The sequence below is a fragment of the Ischnura elegans genome, chromosome 3 (genome assembly GCF_921293095.1).
Source record: "Ischnura elegans chromosome 3, ioIscEleg1.1, whole genome shotgun sequence".
Classification (NCBI taxonomy): Eukaryota; Metazoa; Arthropoda; class Insecta; order Odonata; family Coenagrionidae; genus Ischnura; species Ischnura elegans.
In genome coordinates, this window is record NC_060248.1 from 51,962,185 (window position 1) to 51,986,916 (window position 24,732).

A 24,732-nucleotide genomic window follows, 5' to 3' on the forward strand; every position below is an offset into this window, starting at 1 on the left:
TGGAGACAAAATCTATTGTTAAGGTACCGTTTAGAGATGTGCTGAATCTTGAATCTTAATTTTAAGCTTTTTCAAAGTTAGAGACAGGAAAGTCTGTTTCAGAAAATATAAGGGGAGAAATTTTCCTTTATTATTTTGGCTTTTAGCCTACAAATTTATCTCGGCAATGCTTTGTTTTTTATGCATTTTTAATAAGTGGTCTCCAATCAAATGACAAATCTCACTGCGAACAAACTAGTGTTAATGTTGTTGGTTAATATGTCATGGCTCATGGCATGTGAATGATACTTACTGTTAATCCCAGGTCCATATCCTTGTGGATATTCACATTCTTGAGTCCTGCAAGCAGTTGTGCAAGGGAACACAACAAGATCAGTTCTGCAAGAGAGAGCATTCACGAACTCTATGCTATATTTCATCTATTCTATGTATGAGTCATGCAGATTATTCGAAGATTGTCTATGAAGTTAATGCCCAGTATTTTTTCTAAAATACACACATTCTCCCCACTTTTAAGATTAGCTGCGGCTATTAAATTTAAGAGTTGAAATTCACAATCCGTTATTATTTACGGTATCGTATTCCAAGTGGGATTTCATGTTGGTAGTTGTGAAAATCATATGAAATTTTCGACAGTTGCACATTGAAAAATATGGAGGGGCAAAATATTGATGTTCTAGTTGGATTGTAAAATTGTTGTTCCATTTTCCTTCTATTAACAGATGATGTCATCGAAATTACTTTCACAGCTTATCCACTTTCACAATACACAGACTAAAAATTTTTCAAATATTTTGAATCCCCTTTAATCATCAATGTTATGAATTGATGGGGGTTTTCTCATTACTTTACCTTTACTCAACAATAAATCCATTCTGCTAACACCAACACGTTCTCACATGTTGCAGTGTTGCCTGCATCTCTGTAATTGATCTTTTCAATGGAATTATCATCAATTTTTAATGTGTCAGGTCCAAGCATTCATAATCTTATACTTATTATTAATTTATTAAGTCTTTAAAGGATTGCTTTGAGTAAGGCAAGGTAAACTTATGCCCATAACGCATATTTAAAGAATTGTGAAAGTATACTTATAACTTCAAGGTAGTTTTATTAGCCATGGATATTTTAAATATCACTGTATGGAATATTTTTTTTCCTGCTTAACTGGGATATCCTAGTAAATGGCTATTTGTCAGCTGGCAGTGAGGGTTGAGATGTCACATATCCCCATCAGTATGTAATTCAATCTGCATGGTTTTGAGATATGATTTATCAAATTATATTACAGACCTATTCTTCTGTAAATACATAATGACATGCGCACATAAAGCTGTAGGCTTTAGATCTTAAAAACTCATTTTTTTGTGTGTCCCTGTACATCCTATATGTCTTGAAATCATATGCCTTATGAATTTATAACTCTATTTGAATTTAAATTCAATTTATATTTGTAGATCGCCATTCAGATGCCAGTGATTCTGAAAAGAAGGAACAGGAGAAGAAGTTTAAGGAAGTGGGTGAGGCTTATGGAATTTTATCGGATCCCAAGAAGCGTGCCCGTTATGACAATGGTGAGGACTTGGAAGAAGCTGAAGGATTTTCATGTGAGTGTGGTTTGTTTCATGTGTTCTAGTTACACTCAATGTAATATCAGGCCTTGATTGGTGTGCTTTATCCCTCTGCCTCCCCTTATAAATTCATTCATGATACTGCTCCTAACTAATCAATTTCATCACTGCATTAGTGTTTCTTTAAACTAGATAAATTAGTCAACTTAAATGTGCTAGCTCATATAATTCTCCTTTATCATATTATGTATCTATTAATACTTTGTCTTTTAAATAATCAGAATTTAACTCACTCTTACACATAATCCAATTTTCCTAAGCTGTCTAATGTACAGTAAAGCCTTAACATATTGAAATGGAAAGGATAAAGGGTAATGCTGATAAATTCATGTTTGCTATAGAGAGGATTTTGCAAGATGAGTTTGCTCCTGAACCTCTTGCTCCAGTTATCCTCAGAATGTTCTGCTACCTTTTTAATGATTATTTTTTATATTCTCCTATCATTAGAACTGCAGAGTTGATTTATTTTCAGTCTGAAAATTCGAAAGCAGAGTAACATTTATTTTGCTAGCCATCTTTCATCTAAATTTGCCAAAGCAATCAGAATTATTATTACAAACCTCCATTCATTTTTGTCTGCCTTTTTTGCATGTATGTTAATATCCAATTAGCTCTAACTGTAAGGGCAGTCCAGAGCCAATTTATGAAAAACACTGATATTACATTTCATGAAAGGAACAATTTTCCACTCTTCTCCCTCCGTTTTGATTATAGAGCCTTCTTCACATATCTATTTTTTTACATTCCTTCAAAGTTTATTTATTGATGCCTATGTTACTTTTAGCATACCTTCACTGGCTTCCCTTGTCAAATCAGCACAGATTTGCAGGTAGCTCTGGTATTGTTTGCAATCAATTGAAAAAAAATTGTATCTCATCCTCTCTCACAACTATATAGATTTACGTTTGTGAATCCATCATTAGTTTTTCATTGCCGTTTTTGTTCTTTTTGTTTATAAAATTGACTAGCTGACCTGGCGAAAGTTGTACCACCTATTTATCAATGAACAGTTAGTTACACTATTTATAAATCAAGAGAGGCTGTACTGAATTTAATAATTTTTTATTTATTATAATAAATAGAGAAAAAAATTCTATGAAACTACAAAAATAAGCATTTTGATGGCTTGTAAGAAACATATTTTCTTTATTCAATCTGCATAGGGTAGACCTGGTCACGCATATACGGATTTATTTCAATTAATTTTCTAATTTTTATGTCTTAACTTAGAAAATTTAAGACATTGAGGTTTTATGAAGCAGCTAATAATGTGAACATTTTATGCATTCAGTTGTTGGCCTATTTGTGTTTTTTACCGTAAAAAAATGTTTTTAGGTCCAATTCTTGCCCTGTTCTTGGGGCAAATTTAAGCAATACTTGCCTGACGCTCAATATCTCATGAAAATAGCCCCGAGAAGCAGCTTTAATATGTAATGACTTGTGGCAAGCTTAACACGTTGCATACGAATGGCGAGAATTCTCGTCATTTTTTTCCCGAACGTTCCGGATGGATGACGAAGATTCTCGTCATTTAGGCGCGTCAACCTAAACAATTTTAAAGCGTACAATACGTATTCATTAGTACGTTTTCAGTTGTTGTTCGTTATTCATAATGAATTGATGCATCATAACATTTGATTGGGTAAAGTTATATTCTAAACATCAGCTTACCGCGGTATGCAATGTGTTAATATAACTCAGTTAGAAAAAATGCACTTTGTAAACCTGCCACAGTGCCCAATCCGTAAACGTGCTCCAGTTTACTCTACACATTCGGCTTTGTACACTTGAGTCAAGTAACTTCTGGTATACAACAGTTTTTGTTTTGTTATCAGACTGAAGAACAAATAAAGCAGATGGTTTGCCAACGCGTGATCATGCAACATATATTTGACTATGAGAAAAACATAGCATTTCTAGATTCAGAGCACTATTACTCACCTTGTGATATGTTATTCGTCATCGTGAATGCAACACAACTCGAAAAATGAATTAATTTTCACTTAAAAGGTTTATCGGTTGGGATCATGGGAATTCTGGGAATGAGAACTTCCTCATCTTTGAATTTTCCATTGAGTACAGTCGCAATGATCTTATTGATTATCAGTTTTTTAATCACCAAACGCGTTCCATTGCATAGTTTTGATTGGTTTATATTTCGAAGCATCGTGAACACCAAAACTACCTTCAGCTGTAACTTGTGCCGTGGTAAGCCATGCAAATCTAAGAACTTAAAAAATTTAGATAGCTATTTTGTGACCTCGTTTTCGTTTGTTACGCAGTCTATAGATTTGAATCAATGCAGAGTACAAACTATTTGATCCTGATTTACCAAGTTTCAGTCATGGACATCTTCGTTTGTAGCCACCAAAATTGCTCGCTCAATCAACCATTATTGCTTTTTGTGGTTATCAATCATGTTTTTGAACACTTTGTTGATAAGCTTATTTTTCAATGATACAAAACTGCAAAACTTCGGAGAAAATCAAATTAATCTGCCCAAATCATCGAAAGGTACACGGCCATTATTTTTAGTCAACAATGGCTAGGAGATTTGATTACACACACGATAGAGATGTGTTTATTGACATCTGAATTCGAGCTGGGGTTAGCCTGAATTAAATGATTTTTATATTTTTAATATGTTTTAACTATTGAAATGTGTTAAATATTGTTAACAAGCTCAGTCATTGAATTGGCTAAAACAAAACAAATCATCTAGTCTTGACCAACTTAATAGCTTTTGCAATATTATCAATTCCTAAAAAAATAACCCTAAGATCACGATTTTTTTCGTTAACTTTTACTTTTTAAAATGTTTATTCTGTTATCTGGGGCTCAGACAAATCCAAAAACCAAATATCATTCAAATCTGTTCAGCCATTCTGGAGTTATAAATGGTGTAACTGAAACAATTTTCAACTTTCTTTAATTTATTTATATAGATTTAACAATGAGTACTAATATTTTTAATATCTCAGAAACAATTACACAGAAAACTTCAAATTGAAGAAGAAGAATAATTAGTGAAGTATGAAGTTTTTCTTGGGCTGAAAACATTTCTTTGTATTAAGAGGTAGAAGATTTATATGATGACGAGCGATAGTCGCTTGAACTCATCAAGCGGGTAATTATGGGGTTGGGAGCATTGTTGTGTCACGTGTTTCCGAGTTATGTGCCCATAAGTTGCTTAAAAAGGAAAAAAAAGAAACTCATAATATCGTTTAAATGGATGAAATGTACGGAGAGTACGCTTTTTCGCCGTCAACAATACTTAAGGTCGTCTTAGTAACCACGATGGTATAAGCGTCAAGAGATTGTTTTGATTTTAATATTTACGTAATGGGGAGAAATAAATTAATAATGACCGGTGAAGTTATTTAAATAGGCCGATTTTTTTGTAATTTAGACCTTTCTCTATGATTGTAGCTACTCACACTCTGATCGTAAGGGTTTTAACCCAATAAACTTAAGCAATTTATAACAGATAAAAAAAATAAAAGATCTGAGACCAATTAATACCAATACCCAGCCGCATATTTAACATATTTCTATTGGGCATTGTGAGGAATACCAAGATGTACCCATTCACAAAATTTCTTTGGTCCAAATTATAAAGTAATCAAGTTATGCCAATTTTTGTATTTGCTATTATTATCGAATCGATCTTTTGTTTATACTGACAACTGTACTGTAAAATCTGCAACGATATTGATTTTATTTCCAGTCTATGGTCATCTATTACATAATTCTTGGTCAACTATGCCCTTGGATGTAAAATACTACATGTTATAGCAATTCGATATATTTTAACAAAGAGTAGATTCGACATATATCGAACTTGAGTCTATATACAAAACATATTTTCATTGGTCATTGTGAGAAATACCAAGATGTACACATTTGCTGAATTTCATTGGTGCAATGGATATACTATTCAAGTTATGCCGATTTGTGTATTTGCTATAATAATCGATTCGATCATACTGACATGTGTACTGTAAAATACGAAATGCTATTGGTTTAACTTCCAGTCTATGGGTGTCTACTATATAATTCCTGGTCAACTATGTCCTTGGATGTAAAATCCTATATGTTATAGCAATTCGATATATTTTAAGAAAAAGTAGATTCGATATATATCGAACGTGAGACTACATACGAAACATATTTCGATTGGGCATTCTGAGGAATACCAAGATGTACACATTCGCCAAATTTCATTGGTCCAACGGATATACTATTCAAGTTATGCCAATTTGTGTATTTGCTGTAATAATCGAATCGTTTTTTCGATCATACTGACATCTGTACTGTAAAATCCGCAATCCTATTGATATCCCTTCCATTCTATGGTCACTCCGTTATCCCTGCCTTCTCTACTATCCCCGCTTTCAAAATTTAGCCTATGTTCTTATATTGGTGACGTAGACAGACGCGATGTGTGTATTTCTTACGGGGGCCTAATACAAAAAGATATAAATTCATATTGATATGTCTGCATTAGGAAACATTACTCATCTAAATAATTTATGGGTACTAATAAAACATTCCTTCCCTTACCTATTGTTAAAATTTTTATCCCCGTAACTATGTAAATAGGTCTGAAAAATGGCTCCATTGAATGCAACCTTGTATCGATCATAACTTCGACTCTAATCGCTCGATCCGCTTGATTTAACTTTTGTCGAAGAAAAGACATTAACAGTAGTATTATATATGACTTTCATATTCATAACTTGATTTAAAAAAAAGTTATTAGCGATTTAAGCGTAACCAAGGAGATTGGTATCGATATAACTCGCACATGAATTGATCGAGCGAAATGGTCATAATTGCAAAAGTTGACCATTTTGATATAAGTATTACCCTTAAAATTTCATTCATCTAGCTGGAACGGTTGCTATGATATTCAAGATTGTATGCCCCACAAAAAAATGGCGACAATGATTTTTCGCGTGCAGGATATTTTTCGGAATTTAATTATGAATTAACCAAGAGGGTTACGGCGAAAGTAAGCTTAAATGTTAGGGTTCGAAGAACCCTTAGCGGTTTTTCTAGGAGATTCCAAATTTTCGTATGGCATATGTCTCAAGGCCGAATTCCGAGTTTGAAAATTCGCCCATCATGACAATGTAAAATCGAAATCGTTTATTCCTCGGAATTGTTTTGACATATGAAAATTCCAAGATAGCCAAAAAATCAACCAAAAAATTCTCTACCTTAGAAGTCAAGGAAAATGTCGTACGATTATTGCAAGCTGGTCAAAAAAATTCCTAAATTTTTCCCATAAGTAAAGCATTGAAAGCGTTCAAACTATAATAGAAAATACTAAATATCAATTTGTCGCAATGACAACCCTACCAAAAAATCTAGTTTATGTCCATTGAATATTATGTTCCTCGGACGTTTAAAAGTACAAAATTAAAGCGAAAAAGTTTTAGTTCCATAAGGCTCCCATGTTAATTCAAGTCGATATATCTCGAAAATTAATCGACTTTTTCAAGTTTTCAGAATTTTTCTCCCGATGAATTTTTTTTTACTTTTACGTTCCATAAGCCAAATACCCACGCCTATCACAGTTTGGGCTGCGTAATTGTATCAATGAGTCAGTCAGTCAATCGATTTGCCATCTTATATTAGCTTAATATCATGGAAGTAATCAAATAGGTAGTAGAAGAAGAGAACCTTATTATTGTAGGGGATTGGAATGCTGTTGTCAGATGAGATCAAAGTAAAAGAATAACTGGAGAATATGGATCAGGTGTGCAAAATTAAAGAGGAGGAAGATTCTTGGAATTCTGCATGGAATATGGGCTAGAGGTTGCTAAAACTTGATTTAAAAATCATAACCTCAGAAGGTACACGTGAAAATTGCAGGGGGTGTAAGAAGATTTAAAATAGGCTAGTTGTTAGAAAAGCAGAGATATAAAGAGTAGGTAAAAGACCACAAAGGCTACCCTGGAGTGGATGCCGACTGTGGCTGTAATTTATTGGTGATGAGATGTCACCTAAAATTCAATCAACTTAAGAGAACTGAGAAGAACGTGCGTCAGATAGAAAATTTGATGGAGGTTCAACATCAGCTAGCATTTCAAAAATCAGTTTAGAGTAAATTATAAGAGTATGTTACTGATAAATCTGTGGAAGATAGCTGGAAATATCGATAAAAATAGTCTGCCAGGGGCTTCAAAAGAACCTGTAATTTTTTATTGTGAGTTTTAAGGCCTTTAGAGCAGAGGTGTTTTGAGGTAGAGAGATATGATATGCTTCAGTTTCTCCTGTGTTACAAGCTGCAGTGTTGGCAGGGCCATGGTGATATTATAGTGAGGTGGATTATGATTTTAGGAGGTACTATTAGATGGGATTTTTACTGTAATTCTTAGTTGGTATACTCATTGTTACTTTGATTTTGTCCATGCATAAATGTTTAAAATTTTCCTTAGGACATAAGATGAATTGATTTAAATGTTTTCATTACATAATCATGCTTTGTGTCTGTTGTGGCCTACAAATCTCTCATCTTGTCCAGGCATAGTTTTATCATATTTTTGTCTAGATAGGATCTTCCGATGGCTTATCAGGGAAGAGTTTCTATTTAAGATTTATTTTTCCAATAAAAATGAAGGCAAATCTCTGACTTGTAATAAAAGTAATTAACCACATCAAGAAGAACAACACACAGTAAGAAACCACATCACACTAGAAAAATATAAGCCATCTTTATATGTTTTCATGAATTAACTTCGATTTTATTTTGTTATATTTGTGCTTTATCTTTCTTGCCAAGATACGTATAAAATATTCATATCAGTATTTTCCTATAAAAATATTTGTGATAAGTTCATTAATATTTCTGAATTTGATAATTTAAAAACTTAACCTTTTTTTAATTTTTCCTTGAAATCTTTCCACAGCTGCTGACATTGACCCTGCTAACGTGTTTCATGCTTTCTTTGGCCAAGGCGGACATGGAGGAGGATTTAATTTCTATTCTGCTGGATTTCCATCAGGGTTTTCTTTCCAATTTAGCCAGTAAACAGTATTATGGCTTTCCAGTATTTGAAAGATATTTAATCATTGAAGTTGGTGGATGTGCAAAATGTCCATAGCTGTTTATTGTTCAGAGATGAAGAATAATGTTCCATGGAGGATTTTTGGGGCTTAGTGGAACAATTTGTTTCCCAGGAAGTACCTATGACTTGTCAAGGACATGCAAATGGATACATTGCAGAAATAATGTATTATTGCTGCAATAAATAAAGCTACTCTCAAGTATGTGAGGGAAGAAATAGATAAAATGTCAGTCATCAAAAGATTTCCATTTCGATTCCAAGTTAGTTCTGTATCCAAAATTTTTGTATGTTCAAACGTATGCTTAATATAGCATTAAACATTCTTAACATCTGCAATATTCTATGTATGCTCTATTATTTTTCTTCGGCATTAACTGTGTATTCTTTGAAGCGTCTATACTCTTGAAGTCAATAAATTTTACTCCATCATATCGTTCAAAAGCAGTAGATAGCTATTCATAATGCTGAAAGTGAACTAGAGTAACTAGTTGACAGTTTTAAATGTTGGACTTAAGCAGCTTTCGTAATCAAGGGACCTAAATTTGATATTTTTTCAAGTTTTATGCTGTTTTAACCCCCTTTTTCCCTTAAATTGTACATATTGTCAAGCTGCAGACTGCATGGTTTTTGGTTTGATTGTGTAAAATGGAATGAGAACCATAAAGCTCAAGTTCAAATTTATTTTTGTTTGGTTTATGAACCTGTAAGTATGCATTGCCTTACAAATAATCAGGAAAGTGACCACAAAGTCTTGTTTTTATGAGGCAAGTGATTTTTGGAAATGACTGATTTTCATTTCATAAAATACCATTGCGTTCATGTTTTGCATTTTTGGGTGGTATATATCCTGAAATTTTCAAAATAATCTTATTCTGATGTGGTTAATGATGATGATTTTATTCTAAAATCGTTTATTATTCTGATGTGGTTGCATGCCAGTAATTGTTAATTTGTCCTTAAAACAATACTTGTTGTGAGAATGCATGCATAACTGATGATTACTTATTACGTATTTTCACTGAAAAAGACATTAATTATATAATACACCTTGGTGTTAACATTCCTCTGTATTTCCTCTTTAGTTTTACTTTACATTTGAATATTTTTTCCCTATGGTTAATCCATTTCAGGGCATGCTGATAAAATTAATTGCCTCTGTGTGGTACCCTTTCAAAATAAATACTTTAATTTACTTTTTCTTCTTTTTGCTCATTAAATTTTCTAATTTAATCAATGCACGGTTTTTTTTATTTGATTGATGATAATGACAAAGCATAGGGAAGATAATAATCACAATTTATTAATATCTGATCATAGATAGTACATTTTCAAACTGGGCTTACTATCATGCTAAGTTACGTAAAACGTAGTTATTATGTTCCTTTGGGGTATTTTTCTTAAGTTCTTCATTTTTCCTTTGTCATCTGTAAGAAATGTCATGAATTAATCCTCCTGCATAGTGGAGGCAGAAAGAAAAAGGATTAATGAAATTAATAAATTATTCTTCTTACATACTTGACGTCATTGTTTTTTCATGATGTGAGACTTCGTATTTCAACTTTGTGTAATTTCTATTTTTCTGGCCAATTATAGATTTTAGCTGCAGCTAAGCATTGAATCCTTTATATTCCTTTTGATGTAATGCATGAGGCTATTCTGTTTGCTAGTCATCAAAAATATAATTTTACTACATGTATCAATATTTTAATTGTCGGTGCATCATCATTTAATATTGCATTAAAATGTATAAATGTGGTTCATGACATATATTTTGAGTGCTTGAGAAAGGGATTGCATTATAACGAGAATTCAACCTTTGGCTGTAGCGTTGAATTTCATTGTTCATCGTAATCCTATATAGGTCTGTAATTCTGTACCAGTTAGGTATGATGCTGAAACCTAATGTACCCACACTGGGAACAAGTGTGTTATGGGGAGAGAAAATTGAGTGTAAAAGAAGAATAAAAAATTTCTAATTCATAAAAAATAGTATATATGTATTATTGCATACAATCTCACCTTTTTTCTTCTACATATATGCACTTTTGGAAGCAACTGTTGCAATTCAACAGGTAGTGAAAACAAAGGGTATTATGTTGTAATTAATACTGTTACGTTATGAATGGCAGGTTTAACGAAAGAGAAATTTTTCAAGTCCAACAGGAATGCAAGTCTTCATTTTCCATCTGTATGACAGCAGAAATAGACAAGTAAAGTTGACCAAAGAAGTAGAAAGTGTGATGGATGAGGATAATCTCAGACCAGAGATTGTGTGTCAAAATTGAGAGAGCCCTAGGGGTTGGAAGGCTTGGACACCTTTAGGCAAGTACAATAATCCTCGGTAAGCTTCAGAATTCAGCAAAGGTTGTGAAGGTAAGGTTCTTTGAACTTGGTATGTACTTGAAAAAGGTATGTATTAATTGCATTAACATGCATTAATTTTAAGTTACACTGCAGGCACCTGGCTTCGAGGGAATTTAAGGTAGACTGCATTGATTGAGAGCAGTATTTCAACTCCTCTGAATATTTTGCAGTCATCTGCAATGGCGTAACTATGGGGGGATAAGGAGGTAGATCCCCCCCAAAGCCTCGGAGAAATAAAAAAAAAATATTTAAAGATAGTCTAGTTTTGATATGTAATACTCCGTCTGCTTAAAGTAAAGTATTAAGTGCCAAAATGATGTATGATGTATTTCCAGGCATGTAATTTTTCAAAAATTTGCCGTTGACCCCCACCCCAGGCCATCTCATCCCCCCCAAAGCATATTCGCCAGTAGTCATTTGCAAAAAGCAGAATTCCACAGGAGTTGTTAAGTGCACAGTTGGTTATGTTATCAATGAAAAGGGAAAATAGAAGAGATTCGAGAACTGCCATGGGGGATGCCAGAAACGATGGGAATGCTTTGTTAAGAACATTGCGCTACGTACAGTCAGTGAGGAAATTGTAAAGTATAAATGTGAATACTAGTTCGAGAATAGGGTTTTGTGATTTACAAAGTCGAATGCATTTGCCAAGTTTATGAAGCAAACATCAAGTTGAGGAGTGGCTTCAAATTCAGTGGTGACATGATAATTCAGAAAAAATAGGTTTGTAGCACTGAAGCTAGCAGTAAGAAAGTCGTGCTGCTGGATTAAGATGAGACAGTTAATAATAGAACTTGTCACGAATAAAATGTTAAAAGAAAATACAGGACGATAGTTTCTTAAATCATCTTTTATTCCAGATTTGAAATGGGTTAACAAGTGCTGTTTTCCAGGCTGAAGGAAACGATCCTGCTGAAAAGAGTCAATTCAATTATTTACACGGAAATGTGGAGGTTATCAGCGGTTTGGTGTGGAAAGGGTGAGCCATGGCTGTCAGTTCCTGTGGCTTTGTTGCGAGGAGTTTAGGAGAAATAGCCTCTCCTCAAGCATAATAGAGACCATGGTAAGTGAGTGAGAGCAAACTGGAAAGTGTTGGGAGATTGATTTGTGGAGTAAGAGTGGTGAAGTCTGAAAAAATTAATTATCGAAGGCTGAAGGTCATTCAGGCCCCAAGAAAGACCATTGGTCAGATTTGACGATGGATGGTATTCGGGCAGATTTCCCTTTTCAATTAAATAGTGACCAGAAGTATTTGGGGTTAATGGCCATGTCATCTGCAATTTATTTAACACTACAACTGAAATTGTGGCATAGGAGATTGCACAAAACTCTACGAAGGCAAGAATGAGGCGTAAGTGCGGAGATTGGGAAAAGACTTCCAAAGCTCCCAAGCTGTGAGCCACTTGGTTTTTTTCTTGGATATCCTTCAGAAGGGAATTAAGTCTGGTGACACTGTATAAAGTCAAAACACTTCAATGGCATCATCCGAGGACCCTCTCTGCAGGAGATCCCAAGGCAGGAGTGAGAGGGTATTGGTATCCCCATTGGCCTTTTCCCAAGATTTCACTGTTAGGAGTTTATGATGGGAATTGATGTCAAAGCAGAAGTACATATGTACATTCTTTCAAATCATTATCCAATTTTAAATAATCATGTGTAGAATAGTCTTAACAGAGCAGGCTTGTATGAATGAGAAAGAGTCGATGATGGAGTATTACACAAAAATATTGAGTAAGACTAGCAAAGAGTCTGATAAGAGCATAGTGCCTTGCAGGGTGGAAATACTGGAACTCAAAGATGAGGAGGAGACAGGGTGTTGATGGAGTATGTAATGAAGAAAGAGGGGATACTGAAAATCATTCTATAGAGGCAGATGTTGGGTAAGGGATATAAGGGGAGGAGGTACATGAATAGAATAAGGGATAATAGGCCTTATGTAGAGGTGAAGGAGACAAAATATAGGAAGGGGGCAGGCCAGGGTGATTAGCAAAATGTATCGTACAACTCTACCCTTATGCTTTAGATTACACTAATAATTAACATACTTCTTTCACTGATTCATAATGTATTTTCCGGTGGCAACTTTGGGTAATAATAAGTTGAGGAATTGAACTTTGTGTATTACAATGACACAAAGTTCAACAATAGGGTGGTTTCCTATAATTTTTTATTGCCTAAATCGAAAGATTATTACTCCTGGATTGCTAAATTCATGCTTTTAGATTTTTAAATGACAATATCTATTTTTCGTGATTAAATGAAAAGAGAAAATTTTCAAGCACGCAAAAACGCGACGGCTAAGTATGAATGATGGGAAAACTCCGTGTGACGTCGTTCTGGTTACCAATGCCGCAAGTGAGGTGACTTTAGGGCGAGGCTTTGAGCGCTGATACGATGCAGGATGCTAGCAGGTAGCACTTGGCTTAAATAAGTATTATTAATACCTTATCAAGCGAAGAAAACTTTCCGACCTTAGCCATTTTTAATAGGTGATTATTAAGTTATGTTTCCCTGAGCTCTGTGCCTCATGCATGAATTTGTAATCTCAGACCATGTAAAACTCCTATCTACTCGTATAGAAACTAGGTCCCTGTGACGTCACGTGGAGTGACATCACGTGGGCGCCAATCTGGGCGTTTTCAAATGCGGTTAAAATTGACCATTGCCCTTCGTCTAAACTGGGATTTCTAAAACCAAATAATTTGTATATTATGAATCCACTAATGGTGGGTAACGAATCGCAATCAATGCCTTTCGTTTTCTTTGATGAAGGAAACTACCCCATTATTAGTAGATACCTCCATAATTGTTGTGTGTACTGCGTGGAAATGTTACACTCAGTCTATAGAAATATTTTGTTGTCTGTAATGCAATGATGGATGTGAACTGAGCTCGGTGGATTATCATGAAAAATCAGTGCTTCAGCCATATTTTAAACTTAAGAAATAACCTAAAAACCTGTTCAGTTTTTTATTCATGGTTCCCTACGACATATAACTAATCTTATTGGAGTACATATCTAATCAATAACCCATCTAGGTAAGTATGTGATACTGAAGCTTCTATCATCAAGTGGATTTTCTCAAGACTTCTTAATTTACATATACAGTGGAACCCCGATTTATCGTTCCCGCATTCATCGTTTTCCCGCATTCATCGTTCGCCGCTCCTGGTCCCAAATTAAGTTCCATAAAGACAATGTAATTTTTTCCCGCATCTATCGTTCCCCTAAGTATCGTTTTCCCGCATTTATCGTTTGAAGATCGCGGTCCCGTCGAATAATTTTCCCGCATTCATCGTTTGATAAAAATGAGACGAAGTGTTTACAACGTGTTATTTATGGCTAATCACAACAGACATAGCTTGAATCTTCCCCAGGAGATTGAAATGCAATAGGGAGAAGCAGAGTGCCGTGGGATAGTTACATAAGCGCATTTCCCAAGATCCGGTATCCCCCCCCCCCCCTGGTTGAAGCTTTCTTCTTCTCCGAAATAAAAAAAGGTCCCAGCTCGAGCAGGGATCGTCTTACGACGACCTTAGCTTCGAAAGAAAATATCAAGTTACTCGAGAACAAAAGAAACCTTTTTCACGCCTCCCCCTCTCTCGACCGCTAACTTTTTTTTAGCCGACTCGCTTCAAAGGTGGAGGTCAACTGCTGCATGAATCACCTATTAGCCCAAAAGGTATCTAAAAATGAATTTCGGCAATTGGTATTATACTTTTATTATATTGAGATATTAGTGATGTGCACGTAATTCAGTAAAGATTGATACCAAACACGACGTATTTCTAACGTTATTTAAGCATTTTAAGCAAGGAAATAGTTGGAATAATACGATGGTGATTTCTGGCGAATACCGATATCCTCGCAGCTGATAGTGAGCTTCACGGAAGTTGATGCGATTTTTTTCGAAAACAATTACGAGTCTGGTTACAATTTACGAGTTATGCTACAAGTTTCACTTGTCTGAGTTGCTAACGAAGCGATGTCTTCTCAGGATATTTTGTTTCTCTCGACTAGCAATCTGAATAGGGTTGTTCAAGCCTATCAAAACGGTCTAAAAAAACGAATGTATATCACTTCTGATGTAATTTTATTTTGATTGGGATGAATGACAGATGCGTTGAAAAAGTAATGATGGAATTATTAGCAATCAAAATTCGAACAATTTTAAACGCCGCCAAAAACGGTCGGCCATCTTGAAATAGAGGTGATGACGAAACAAGCCTGTACGGCTGGCCTGCACTCTCGATCGCTCGATGCCAAGCTGAGCACTCTGCATGCCGACTGCACATTTGCCAAGGTTATTCCTTATTTTGAAATGGCCTATGTTGTGCATGAAGCTTCCGGATGGATCAAGGCGACATAAAATCCATTCTTCAAGTTAGGCAGGCAACGTATGTAGTGTAATTGTTGACAGGAATTGAAAGTTTTGTATAGCTGCATTTGCAATGAAACTACCTACGTGCAGTGAACTTTCATTTTGCCGCTAGTGCAAGTGAACAAAATTTGTGCCCTTAATGTATTCCTGAGTGAATTGATTGCATATAGACGATGAAGTAAAGAGTGAAGCGACAAGTGAAGTGAGTTGTGAATGTAACATCTTCGACGAAATTATCTATGTCTTCCGTGCTGGTTCAATCAACCCTATACATTTCGATCTAAGGTATCTAACTATTGCGAAGGATATGTTTCATATTTGAGCTAGTTGTACTTAGAGGATACATCGAAAGTATATTAATTTTCATTCGTTTGTTCGCTTCTAAGTTCTGTTTGATTTTATTACCTATTGTCAATTCAGTTAGAGCATTCGTCAGTGTTTACATTTCACGAATTTCGTTGCGCTATTGTTTGTTTTGGTCATATTTGGTTACGGTAATAGTGAAAGTGAAATTCGAAGTTTTTTGATGTTACAATAACTGGTTTAACTAGTTTAATGATTTGTTTCAGCCTATTCATTTCATTGTCTTCGTAATGTCAATGTAAAATAACGTAAACTGATTCTAAGTCGTTAGTGATGAGTGGTAAGTGAGGTGTGGAGAATCCTTTCGGACTTCAAGGAGTGCAAATTCTTTTGTGTGTGCGGAGTGATTGGAAAACCGATTGTCATGTTTTATTAATGTTACATAATAGTGTTTTATATTTATTGTGAGCCAAGTTTTTTATTGAATCAGTTGATTTGGAATATACTTATTATACGTATCAAAAAGACAGCTCGTGAAATGTGTGCGTTGTAGTGCTATTTGTGATATGATGAGCAATAAATATGTACTAGTAAGGGTAATTTTGCTTATTATTACTCTTATTAAAGGATAAATTTGGATTTTCTTTAAACACTGATCTGGCGGCAGACGCTGGAGATCTTAAAAAAAAGGGGAATAACCCTGCTGAGCCACTTAAACAACACTGCAGCAGGGCATCTACAGGCTTGTGACGTCACACATCAATTCAAGATGGAAGTAGGGCTTTTTGGCGTAACGTAAAATTTGTCACTGTTTAAAGCCTTCTCTAAACATGTACAATGAAGAAAATAGCGTTATATAATTGCCATTGCTCCTTCTGAAGCACGATCTTTCAATTTCTTAAATAAAAAAAATATGGTGAACAACCCTATTCATCTGCTCATCTAGAGCTACGCTACTTATTGTTAGAAATGAGTGGGTAAGTTGCCTTCTCTATAGGATAAAAAATTTAATTGCGCAGTCATATGGTCATGCTTCACCCTCTGCAGTAAGCTCTGCCTACGCCGTACGCGATAGCATTAGTGCCGAACTTCACCTCGTACGAGTGGTTCCGTACTTTCCGGGGTGGGTTGACTTAAAACCAGCGAGTGTTTTCCGTGTGGGTTCAATGGAGTCCGGTTTCATTTTTATTAGTTTTATTCTTATTCGTCTTCGGACCATGGCCCTTCCGAAGATACAAGTGAGAACTTTAAAAGATGGACTCAAAATAATTGATGATGAAGAGAAGAATCCGGGCTAGAATGCGTGAATATTGCAGAACGCCTCCCAGATAGCATGCAAGCTTGCAGCAAACTTGTCATAGGCTTGTCCTTGGCTTGTCACGACAAGCCTTGTCGTGGCAAGTTTGCAGCAAACTTGCTGTGACAAACCTATTCTGGCATGAAAGCTATGTACAAGCTTGAATAAAGCTTACAAGTTATGTGAACACATACAAGCCGTAGACTTGTACATCACACCTGCAGAATACATGCCATATTGCACCCATAGCAGATTTGTCATATCATTCCTGCTGCATACTTGCCATATCACACCTGCAGCAAACTTGCCATATCAAACCTACAGCAAACTTGCCATATCACACTTGCAGCAAACTTGCCATATCACACTTGCAGCAAACTTGCCATATCAAACCTGCTACTACCCACACATAGCATGTTAGCTTACGTGAAGCTTGACTTTTCCTTGCCATCTCAAGGTTGAATTTTTCATGCCTCTTTCCAGCCTATTTGGCTTGGTTGTAAGATTTTAATAATGTGTACTTAATGAGAATTATAGTAATATAACAATATAATGTTATTTGATATAATTATCTTCATACTCATAAAAAAACTCAAGTAAAAAACTTTTCCCATTATATTACGAACTTATTTTAATATTTTGGATTAAAAATCGTATTTTGAACTCGCGCCAAAACGCCCGGCGGCAGTCTTTTGTATCACGTGACCTAACGGTTGCCGTTATTTTGTGCTTGTGATTGTGAATTTAGCTGTGAAGTAAAATCCTGTTTTACAAGCAAATTTACGTTGAAGTATGCTATGGAAGAAGAAAATAATCCGTGTTTCGTAGTGAATACTGGCAAAAGGGGATTGGAAGATTACTGAATTCTCGGAAACAGTGGCTTTTAGCGGCACGAAGAGATTTAAGAAGTTGCCTCTGTCAGCATCTACTCATCTCTGCTGTGCTGAGCATGTAAATGTGAGTAAATGGAACATGTTTTTCTATTCGATACTATGTATGATTAATGAACCGCCAATTGCTATCCAATAATTATTTAAGATTATTCATTATTTTATTCTCAGTGTAATTACAATTTAGCATGATCTTTGCTTTCGCTGGCATAGTGAAAAGACTCCATTCAGACGGTTTAAGTTGAAATATCAGGGTTCTCGCAGTAGAATCCACTTTGTTAGCAGTTCTTTATAACGTTAAAGTATTAGTCTCAACCTCAGTAAACTCGTTTATGAAGGATTTTTCTTGAAAATGAATAACTATTGGGAATATGTCGAAGAATAATAGCAGTTAATTAGCTGTTCTAAACATAGCCATCAGTTGAACTCTCTCTGATCATTATAATTTTGGCATTGATTTGTGCTTTAGTTCATTTTTTTTACAAATGCCCATGTATATATCGTACATTCTGCCAGTACATTCTTAACAGGCATGTTGCACTCAAGGGCATAAGTAACACATTTCTAAGCTGTTTCTGTGCAATAAGATTGCAATCCTTAAAATTTTTGTGATGTAAAGTAATCAATTACTCGTGTTTGTTGACAGAAAAATTAGTGGTGTATTAAAATCTATGGTTAGCACCTGTTCGATAAGCATCTAGGCAGGATTTATGATGATTAAGTACCAAGTGTGCTAAGGTAGTATAATATAAGCAAATCAATTGGTATTATTGTATTTATAACAATTTTATATTTACAGGCTGCAGTAAATTAAAACTACAGAATGGCCAGCTCCTCATGTGGATGGGAGAAATGGCACCTGGGTTTTTCCACTTGGAGAGGAAAGTAGATGCTTTATTGGCATGTGACCCAACGCGAAAGGATGCTGCTGTGGAGGAGATGAATTTCAGCCGATTGCCATTGGCAGCAGATGAGGCTTTCATCAAACTCTGCCGTAGGATAAGTGAAGATCCCTCATTTGAGCCAAAGTTGGTAAGTGAATAATGATAATTTGTGTGCTGCCATCCTGATTCAAACAATGTATGATTTTTTTAATGAAAGAAAAATTAAGTTTTTGTAAGAAAGTTTCAAAATCGATGTAAATCTGGAGCCTGCCAGACACTCGGTGTTTGGAATTCAAAGTGCTATAAAAATACTCAAGTACAACATAATTTTGAAGTGCGTATGGATTATTGTCCAATGAAATATTAAACAGTTTTGGTATGATTGGATTTTTGTGATTTCATATGCACTTGCGCACACATACTACATGTGCATACTAACCATGACAATTGTGTTAATTTTTTTGGTGAATTTTTCTTCTGGCTATAAACATGATTGTTGTTATTCTTGTATAAGCTGTTAACTCTTAATTGATCTGATCTTTTTTATCTCTAGATGCAATGTTTGGTAGCAGTTGGTAGAAGAAATGAATGAACACTTCTACAAAATATGTTGCGTCGTCTTAGAATGACTATGAAGCAGAGCTGTATTCCCTTACGGGCAAACTTCAGAAGAATTCGGTTAAGAAATCATTTTATAGCACTTCAGTGTGTCCTGTTATTTTTCGTGAGTGCATCCAATAAGATATTCTAAGATTATTATAATAATTGATCGTTGAAATGAACTTTTAACGTACAACATTAAGTATGTTTTTTATAATTTCATAGGTGTATGCAGAAGGGTCTACCCTGATGCATCAGATGTGGGGCTGAAAGGGTGTCTGAGTAATTGGCTCAACCAGGCTAAAGTCAGGAAAATAAGAATGTAAGTAGTCGCTTCTCATTTCCCTGCCACATTAATTCGATCATCCCAGACATTTTCTTCATATTTTCCATTCCCTCTTACAATAGGTATACACTATAATGTTCCATGGAAGTTGAATCATTAACCGCCATTATGAGAATGTGGGGGTACAATATGGGCATCTTATTTATTGAATCTGATTGCTTATTCTTTTTGGAATATTAGTTAATAATTTCTCAATTTACCTCCCTGATTTAAGCAAATGATACATGATATATCATTTCACATGGAGTAATTACTATTTTCTCTTCAGGGATTGGCAGGATAAACAGACCGAGGATCAGGCTGATGAAGACAATAATTTTGCTTAATAAGTTCATCAGTAACGATCTATAAGTATGTAACCATGTAAGTTCCATGCACAACCTTGTACTCCCATAACTAAACAACAATTCAAAAGAATGAAGTTTTAATTTTAAATCCTCAAAGCCAATCAGCATACTTGTGAATGTTTTGATAAAATTCGAGCAATATGTTTTTACCTTTTGAAGATTTCTGTAATTTAGTTATTACCATGTGTGGCCTAGGGGGTCATAAATTTTTAAAAGTGTTTCTGTCTTAGATGTTTCCTATTCAGTTTGTAAGTACTTCACTCACTTCATTAATAATGATTAACTATCGATGACTAGATATCTATCTTAATGGTATGTCCACCACTGCCTCAACATGTACATAATTAATGAGAAAAATAAACTCTTCGGCATTTATTTGTTGCACATTTTATTAAATAAATTTAGCAGCCAAATTCTGTGCATGTGAAATGACTAACAATTGATAGAGTGGAAAATTTTCAATTTTGTTGTTGTAAATTGATCATTATTTAGGAGAGCATTTTATTTAACAGAAATTTTAAGGCAGTTTTTCCTCAGCAAGTGTCACTACAGAAATGGTAGGTGTGGAACTAGTTTTCCTAGTATGTAGCATGTGTGACACTACACGTTTTCAGCAGGTGTGATGTGACAAGTTTGCTGCAGGTTTGATGCGACAAGTTTGCCACAGGTTTGTTGCGACAAGTTTGCTGCAAGTTTGAAAAAGCGTAACTAGGAGGTTTGATTCAAGCTTGCCGCAAGCTTGCAGGCTTGTCATGACAAGTTTGCTGCAGGTTTGATACGACAAGTTTGCTGCAGGTTTGATGCGACAAGTTTGCCGCAGGTTTGTTGCGACAAGTTTGCTGCAAGTTTGAAAAAGCGTAACTAGGAGGTTTGATTCAAGCTTGCCGCAAGCTTGCAGGCTTGTCATGACAAGCTTGCTGCAAACTTGCAACTTTGTCATGACAAGCTTGCAGCAAGCTTGCTGCAAGTTTAGCATGCTATCTGGGCTCGGTTTGTCCGGTAGCACATCACGGCAGGGATGGGGGTAGAGCGAGATCCCTGGTGAAAACAAGAAGTGGGATGAAGCCGAGGATCAGGTGGGCGTGCCGCTGACGATTAACGCCACATTGCCTCAATCATATTAAAAATTTCATTGCTAGAAAGGAACATTTCAAATAATTAACTATTTTTGGCCTTCTTGATCCATCTCATAACCAATCACTGCGACGGCGAAATCAGTTGTTTGAGGCATAAGACGCACATTTCTCGCGTAAATACGTGTACTTGAAATGGAATTTGATGGATAAGAATGTTTACAGTGAAATAGCAGTGAGTGGAGTTCAAAAATTTTTTAGCAAGGCGTCTTGTTCCCTTAGGATATTAGAAAGAGAGATAAGTCGAATCAACAATATGACCTAAGTGTTTCGATAAAGTAATAATATTCCTGTAATCAGCTAAAATCTCGTTTGAATCCATTAATGAATGTCATAATTCGCAAAAATCCAACGGATCCTGGGACATAGGCAACCCGGACAACCATTCCCGCATTTATCGTTTTCCCGCATTCATCGTTCTTTTCATCCATCCCCCTGAAAAACGACAGATCGAGGTTCCACTGTACATTCAAACTTGCTCTAAATGAGGTATTATGAATTGTTTTTAAACTCTGTGAATTTATATGTATAGGCCTGGAATGTAACATTTTTAAAATGAGAAGTCACTCTTAAATAACAGATGCCATCGGTTTGTATGCTACCAGTATTTTTCATTTAAGAATTTAATTAAACCTATTCCCAAACCCTATAAGCATACACCATGTGATCTTACCTTACTTTTTGGTGTAATTGTGAGTCTCATTGTGCCAGGGATATTTTTAAACCTGGAAATGTAAAGAATTGAGATTGTTAATTCCAAATGTATGTTTTGCTCATTATATTCGTAAATGATCTATGCTCTTTAATGACCAGATAAATATGTTGATTTGATGATACTGTCATCAACTGTGAAATGAGTGATCACTCTGACTTTGAAATTCTATCACTGGATTTAAACAATGTTCAAGTGTGGACCCAATAGTGGGAACTCGAACTTAGTATGAGCAAATGTATGGTGGTACATTTCTTGCGGAGGTCGTCCAACTATCCCCATGTATATGCTGTGGATGGCGTCATTATAAAGGTGGCAGATGAAGTGAATTATCTGGGAGTTCGAATCTATCATGAGGAACACACATAAGAAATATTTGTGGTACAGCCCTGAAGAAGCTAGGATTTGTCAAGCATTTTGTGGGGAGATTTTTGGATAAAAAAGTAAAAGAGAGAGGTTATTTCACACTAGTTCGGCCATACTTTAATATGCAGCAAGCATATGGGATCCGCCGCAGAAAGACTTAATATATGGACTTAATTAAATGCAATGGGCGGCTACAGGATTTTTCAAAACTACTATGGGCATACAGAAAGCATTACTAAGCATTGAAACACCCTTCAGTCCCCACCATTTTTCAAGTACAGAAACTATTTTTTCTCTGGAGGAGTTCCGAAAAAGGTCTTTGAATTGTGTGACTACTGTATAACTACCCCTGAAATATCAACTCTACCAAAATCTTTGTCCTAAATCATTTTAAAGGAAGAAACCATTCACATTAAATAAAAGTATTACATATTATACTATACACAGTAATATATATTGCTGTGATATGCTTTATAATGGGGGTAAAAAAGTATAAAATGAATGCTGTTGCATGGCAGTGTACACGCTTTAGCTAATTGGTAGAATGTACAAATACCTTTTCATTGTGAAGTCTTCTGCTGGGGAGCGCTTTTTCATGGGTTTCCGCTTTACATATGACCGCAGTAGAATTTGTTTTTTCTTAGGGGATGAGTCAGAGGGAGATCCAGAGGATTTTGTTTGTTTGAGATTATCTTTTTGTGTATACACACATTCTTCCCAATCTTCCCTTTCTTTATACCATAAGCGCCTATATTCCATACACATTAAAGCATACATTTCTGGTTCTTTCTATTGAAGTACGAGATAAAAAAAATGATATATTTTATGATTAACAGATGATACGACTTAACTGTGAAGAAGAATGGGCAGTACTTTCTCATATGATGGCAGAAATGGTTTATGGTATTTTGTTTTGGTATGCAATGAATCTTTTGGTTTAATTTGTACAGCTGGTTCCCATTTCTTTTTTGATTCCATATCTTGGTTTTCAGATTAATGAAACCACCTAGAATAGGGTCTTGAGATCATTTAGTCTCTAATATCTCATGTATCTAGTTTGAGAGGTGATCCTGCAAACTTGAGTTCTTGAATCAATCCCCAAAACAAACATAATAACATATGACTGAGTATGGGTGTTAATTCACTTTTATGTTAGTTTCTTAGCAACATGACAATGAAGAAAATTTTTGTGAATTGTGTTTATTAATATGAGGATCATTGTTTTGGATGTGAGTGGTGAGCAGTGGTGAGTAATTTTAAACCACAGAGCCAGGTTTAATGGACCCACAATGTCTTCATGTTAAAAAATAATAATTCTTCATTAAATTGCTTGAAATCCTCTCTTCAACCCTGTGTTCATCACATATTTAGATAAAAATACATATTTTTCTTAATTCATTAATTTTGTGAAATTGCATGCATAAGTCTATAGTCACTTAAGAAGTGTTTTATAATTCATTTCCTGTTGGAAGCAGTGCTCCAAATTAAAATCCAGAATAGGAGACTAATCAATACCATTACATATAACTTGAATATTTTATCATAATAGGCTAAGAATATCATTATGCATCTTTCGCCCAAAAGGATTGTTTGCAACTGGTGTAGGTTGCAGATAAAATGGTTACATAAATCATCATGAAAAGTAAAATATTAAGTTAAGTACGATTAGAGCTGCTAGCAAAGTCAAATTGTCAAGGTACCACAAACCTAAGTTCACAAAAATGTAGGGTGGCTAAAAATGTAGGGCACTCATTTGCATGGTTGCTGATGTCACATTAGCAGAAATTTTCTCATTTGATGTCTATAATAATCACGGTTTTATCTAGTCAACTACAACTTACTGTTAGACCAAAATATGTAGATAGTTTTGAAAATCATTAAGAGAAGTTAATCAGAATCCAAAGATTAATGTTCATCATGGCAGGTAGTTTCACCATTCTGTTAGTTCTGCATCTTGACTGCTTCTGAAACATTTGGAATGTATCAGAGAAACCACTACATTGTAGCAGTATGCTGCATCTGGTTGCAATGTCAGGATTAATCCATGAGATAAACCAGTGAAATTCCACCTTTACTGCTGTAGTTGGCTTTTTTTAATTTCGTTAATTTTACAGGTAAACCCTTTTACAAGTAAACTTTTTACAGTAAACTGGTCAACACAGCTTGGCATTAGACTCATGGCATAGGGGGATATAGAGGGCTTCAGCATCCCCTAAAATTCTTTCCCTGGTGGTGACTACTTACTATATATCTATTGAGGAGACCACTAGCCTAGGGGAAACTATCCTGCTCAGCTGATTTAATGAAATACATGTGTATATGCCAATCCGATGTGTTTAAATTGGCAACAAAATACCAGTGTACGCAACCCACATGTCACCCAAGCTCACCTATGCCAATG

The 24,732-nt window shown here is 35.2% G+C and overlaps 2 protein-coding genes and 1 long non-coding RNA gene across 4 annotated transcripts in view; 2 read left to right on the forward strand and 1 right to left on the reverse strand.

The window, feature by feature from the left end:
• LOC124155788 (dnaJ homolog subfamily C member 7) overlaps nt 1–10,696 on the forward strand; it is a 25,740-nt gene extending 15,044 nt beyond the window's left edge. For both annotated transcript variants that reach the window (XM_046529884.1, XM_046529885.1), the window contains exons 10-11: nt 1,458–1,607; nt 8,549–10,696. In XM_046529884.1, coding sequence (XP_046385840.1) covers nt 1,458–1,607; nt 8,549–8,670 — 272 coding nt within the window. In that variant the 3' untranslated portion in view covers nt 8,671–10,696. The remainder of the gene's footprint in view (nt 1–1,457; nt 1,608–8,548) is intronic.
• Nucleotides 9,987–23,475, reverse strand: LOC124155789. Its single transcript, XM_046529886.1, has 4 exons — nt 23,205–23,475; nt 22,888–23,120; nt 21,927–21,978; nt 9,987–10,131 (listed from the first exon to the last, which is right to left on the reverse strand). Exons 1-4 carry the CDS (start codon nt 23,307–23,309, stop codon nt 10,114–10,116), a joined length of 408 nt encoding a protein of 135 aa, XP_046385842.1. The 5' UTR covers nt 23,310–23,475; the 3' UTR covers nt 9,987–10,113.
• LOC124155790 lies at nt 17,453–19,479 on the forward strand. The gene is made up of 3 exons (XR_006864233.1): nt 17,453–18,010; nt 18,743–18,975; nt 19,381–19,479. It is a non-coding gene; the product is annotated as an uncharacterized LOC124155790 (long non-coding RNA).
• Nucleotides 23,476–24,732: the final 1,257 nt, after the last annotated feature.